The sequence below is a fragment of the Sander lucioperca genome, unplaced genomic scaffold (assembly GCF_008315115.2).
Source record: "Sander lucioperca isolate FBNREF2018 unplaced genomic scaffold, SLUC_FBN_1.2 Unpl_78, whole genome shotgun sequence".
Taxonomy (NCBI): Eukaryota; Metazoa; Chordata; class Actinopteri; order Perciformes; family Percidae; genus Sander; species Sander lucioperca.
This window is the reverse complement of record NW_023396418.1, coordinates 13,019-18,253: the sequence shown is the minus strand read 5'-3', so window position 1 is coordinate 18,253 and position 5,235 is coordinate 13,019. Positions and strand designations below refer to the sequence as shown.

The 5,235-nt window shown below is 41.9% G+C and overlaps 1 protein-coding gene across 1 annotated transcript; it reads left to right on the top strand.

Moving 5' to 3' along the window:
* Window positions 1–2,760: 2,760 nt before the first annotated feature.
* On the top strand, window positions 2,761–4,758 carry LOC118492896 (cilia- and flagella-associated protein 57-like). Its single transcript, XM_035998894.1, has one exon. It carries the CDS (start codon window positions 2,878–2,880, stop codon window positions 4,516–4,518), a length of 1,641 nt encoding a protein of 546 aa, XP_035854787.1. The 5' UTR covers window positions 2,761–2,877; the 3' UTR covers window positions 4,519–4,758.
* Window positions 4,759–5,235: the final 477 nt, after the last annotated feature.

Genomic DNA, 5,235 nt, shown 5'->3' with positions numbered 1-5,235 from the left:
ATTCTCCTTTAAGTAAAGAATTATATAACACGTAGCCCATGTATTTAGAGGACATGGTCGGTCGTGGCTACCCATACCGTTGTTCACTGGATGTGCCACTGCAACTTCCTAGCTAATGGATGCTGTCGGTACACGATCCGTTTTGCCTGCACGATCCGTTCTGCACATGCGCAAGATAATACTGTTTTACGTATCCATACGACCTGCACGATCTGTTCCACGCTAGCCTATGGCTAGCCTCCACCGGGAAGCTAACGTTAGTTTAGCTAACAGCTAATTCGGCTAACTGCTAGCTGACAGCTAGATTCAGTCTAAAATAACGTTAACTCAAACGTAATGGGAAAAGCAGGCTACAGCTAAATTAAGACTTCACAGTAATAACAATAAAGACAAGTATTGAGTGATTGTATTTTAAATGAGCACAAGTAAAGTAGAACTGACATAACAGCTGTTATATATGTTAGCTGTTGTTATATATGTCAACGTTTATTTTCAAGTTTTAGCTGTCAGCTAGCTGTTAGCCGAATTAGCTGTTAGCTAAACTAACGTTAGCTTGGCTGTCAACCGGAAGCGTGGAACAGATCGTGCAGTGTCGTAAATCCTCATACAACCGCGCATGCTCGAACGGAACGTATCAGAACGGATCGTGTACCGACAGATGCCTGAACACATCCCAGCTCTTGGAAGTGCAGTCATTAATTATCTATCACACGTTAATCCATGCAGTAAATCACGGAGTGTCTATGATCAGTAGTAACCACACATAACTGTAACATCTAATCATCTTCTTATCTGTGATTATATTCGCTGCGTAGCCTATGTTTAGATTTGACCGGTGGATATTACGACGCGATGGGCAGCAGCTAGCGAGCCGTCCGAAGCTAACTGCAGCTAGCTCGTCAGCTAGCCGGGGTAGGAGCTCCGCAGATCCGCATTTAACTCATTTTTGAAGCTAGTTTTCGTGCCATGTCATCTTTAATTTAATCAATAGTTTTTGTATGTGTGTTAAGTTAAATGATCAATGAAACGGCTTTCTTTTTGGATATGTAGCTAGGTCAGTGAATAACCGGTTAGCTAGTTATGTGGGTCATCATCGGGTTGGACCTGTTAGCTGGTTAGCACGGCAGCTAGCTGGTTGAGGATCATTTTATTTATCACTCATTTCCATTTGAAACAGAAAGGCAATACATACACATGCTTGTGTTGGTGAGGATTACTCTGCACATTGTGAATGTGAGAACACAAACACGAACGAAAACGTACGAGTTTAGCTTGCCTTCCATCTACAGCATATAGCTCTTCCGCCGTCCGTCATGGCGTTCATAATACGCGCGAGTGGAGCGTGACGTCACGTGCAAAGGGTCAATAGTATGTCGAAAAAATAGTCATAGCATAGCATGTCCTCAACTATGAGCAAAACCATAGTCATGCATCATAGCCAGAGTCATACCGGCTAAACCGTCGCCCGGGCAACAAGGTCAGGGTCAGTGTGAGGGAACCAGGACATCCCAAAAAATGACTACAGCAGAGAACTATGCTACATAAAACAGTTTACAATAAAGATGGCTGAGTTAGTGATTTTTTTAAAACAACGGTTCTTGAATTTAAAACAGCCGGAGACAAAAGCAGCTTCTCATTTCTAGGCAACAATTGCCAATTTTAACACGTAAAAACAAAATACCAATGCAATGCTTAATCCAATGCAATGTTGTTCATAAAGTCCACTACACAGACGCAAAATTGTCTAAAATATACTCCACTGTCCGGGACGCCTGCAACAGGTGTAACCAGTCTCCTGCCAACCATACTCATATGTTCTGGTCTTGCCCTAAATTAACAACTTTCTGGATGTGCATTTTGACACGATGAGCAGGGCATATGATCACATTATCCCACCTAATCCTTTGTCAGCCATTTTTGGCATTTCCCCTGACGCTGACCTCCCTGTTGAGGGAGGCGGGCCCTGGCGTTTACATCCCTGCTATCCCGGAGGTTGATCTTGCTCAAGTGGAGGCTCTCCCACACACGACCGTTGGATTAAAGAAGCGCTCGACAACTTGAAGCTTGAGAAACTTAGGCCGGTTACACACTGGATGCGTCGCGCGAGCATGTCAGCCGCATTCACAAGAATGATTATTTGCATTTATTATTTATTGTATTTACACCCCAGCCCAGCCCAAATAAGGCAATAAACTGTTTTTAACCTGGAAAACTGGACTAAAATAAAGAAACTGATGGAATATCTGCCCTGTATTGGACTATATAACAAAATACAAAATAACTGTTCATTTTAACAAACGGTAGAGGGCAGTACAACGTCTAGACTGGTGGTAGACATTAAGTTCCACAGTTTGACGGTTCGAATCCCACCCGCAGCTTGCCCAAACAATTTAAAAACATCAAAAAAAATTCTTTAAGTGTTCATGGGGGGCTAAAATACCTTCATGCCTTCAATTCTTTCCTTTTTCTCTTTTCTTTTTTGCTTTTTTCTTCCCCCTTTTCCTTTCTCCCCCCTCCCTCACAGAATATTGTTCCACAGCTTCAACACAAGGGTTAACATTGTTGGAATGTTAAAACACACACACACACACACACACACACACACACACACACACACAGAATTGTTTACTTTCGAAATTTGTGTTGGAATGTTAGAATTTCCCTTATGCTTATAATCCTTTGATGACTGTTCCTTTGATGGATGATGTCACAAAGGTCCGTTGATATCTTCAGTTTCAGTGTTAGGAGGAAACAGTTGGTTAACCTTTCAGCACAGATCACAAGCACAGACGAGACCATTTTGATGCAACAGTGTTTTTATTGACTGCTCAAGTTCTGTTCTTGTACACTTTTCGACATAACTTTAAGAAGAAGTTCATGTTCAAAGTGCAAAAGCAAAAGTTTAACCATAATAAAATAGCTAGGTCTAACGTTTCGCAAATGGAAGTCATGGCTCTCGCGAAAAAGGTGAAAACTGACCAAGAGGAGGTGAAAGAGCTGAAAACCCAACTCCAGCTAAGCCAAGATGAAACATTTAGCGTTGAGAGCTTTACCTGTACTCAGGCTAACTTTTTGGAGTTAGTTCAGAGATTCAGAGAATACGAAGACAAGAAGATGGCGGAGGAGAAGGCCAAGCACAGAGAAGAGCTACTGATCGTCGAGGAGCAGAAAGAAAAACTAGCGGCCGAGTTGGAAGAACTCAGAGCTACACTACCCCGAATGGACATGGAAAACAAAAAGGTAGTGGAGAACTTGAAAAAACAGCTAGGAGAAAGAGACAATCTCATTGCTACAGAAAATAAGATAAAGGATGAAACACAAATGGAAGAATTAATGGAGCGCAAAGAACTGGAGATGATTATTGAAAAGCTGAAGAAGAAGAAGAAAGATCTTACCGGAAAGGTTTCGGCATTAGAGAATGCGGTCAAAGACAAACAAAATGTAATTGAAAACAGAAATCTGGAGATATGTTGTTTAGTGAGTGACAATGAACAATTACAACAGGATGGGGCTAAAGAAAAGGAAAACAACGCTGTTCTACGTGATGAAGTAAACGGGTTGAAAGGCATACTCAAATCGACACAGGCTGAGCTCAAAGAAACGAGAAAGGAGCTGAAGAAGGCCAACCGAGAGAACGCCAACCTGGATGCAACCGTCACACATCTCAAACACTGTGATGCAGACCTGATTAAGGAGAGAGAGAAAAACAGCAGCATGAGCAGCTATATCACACAGTTCAAGACCGATCTGCAGGAATGCATTGATTATACCTCGGACCCCACGGAATGTGTACAGAATATCATTGAGGTCAAAAGACGTTACATCGACAATGACACCCAAGTACAGATGGATGAAAACACTGAGGCTTATCTTATAAAAGCGGTTCCTGATAGTGACGTAACAATCAGCCATTACAGAAAGCGCCTCGAAGCCTTGAAACATTACCAAGAATTGAATTTTATGAGAAGAGAGGAGGAACACAGAGCCTTAACTTATATAATCAACAAGAAGACGATGGAGCAGCACAACATAACAAAAGAACTCAAAGAAACAAAACGGCTTCTTGAAAAGGCAAAAAAGCCGCCACTGCAGAAAATAATGTCCTGGATAAATAAGAAAGTGCTACGAAAAAACATCAATGTCGAACCAACATCTCTTCTCCCAGGTGACAGCCAGCCACCGGTCCTCCCTGATGACAGAATCGTGTCATCAGTGCTTTCCTGTACAAATGCCACAATATCATCATCTACGCATGAATACATGAACAGTGTCATTCACAGTGTCGTGTCATCTGTGCATTCCTGTGCAGATCTGGACTTCCCTGATGACAGAATCGTATCATCTGTGTATTCCTGTGCAGATCTGGACTTCCCTGATGACAGAATCGTATCATCTGTGCATTCCTGTGCAGATACCACGATATCATCATCTACGCAGACACATCAATACATGGACGGTGTCATTCACGTGAGGCCGTATCATTCAGGGATCAGTGATCTCCCAAAAGTTGACTGCTAAAACTCCCCTTAACCTGTTAACACCCGCGGTGATGGCGTGGTGCAGCATGTCAGGGCCACATGGTGGATCCGTGAGAGGTTACGCCGAATGCTTCGGTTTTCTCCCACACACCAAATCAATTGTGACAGTAATTGTGATAATTACAATCAATTTCAAATAAAATGACAGTAATTGTGATAATTACAATCAATTTCAAATAAAATGACAGTAATTGTGATAATTACAATCAATTTCAAATAAAATGAACAACTTCAGCTCAATATCTGTTCTTGTATTTCCTGTATCTGTGATACCTCATGTATGATTTAAATATTTGAAACCTTCAAAGAGGTATGCATACGTCTTTTCTAAATAAAAAAATACAATATACACAAAAACAGTAAACAAAATATAGGAAATGGCTGCGTAAGTAGTTTGAGCACTTTGTGCAACGTGCAGATGATTGTACTTGCAAAGTGTAGTGACAGATAGATGGATAGATACTTTAATAATACCCAAGGGCAAATTCAAAGAAGTGATTAGGCCCCAGTGAGATTTGAACTCACCCTGGTTTACAAGACCAGTGCTCTAACCCCTGAGCTATGGAGCGAGTGTAAGGAGGAGGTTTCTGATGGACACCTCCTGCCAGAGGGGAGAGATTCAAACATAGTGTTTCCAGGGTGAGAGGGATCAGCCAGACTCTTTCCTGCTCTTCGTGTCCTGGAGGCGTCCAGATCC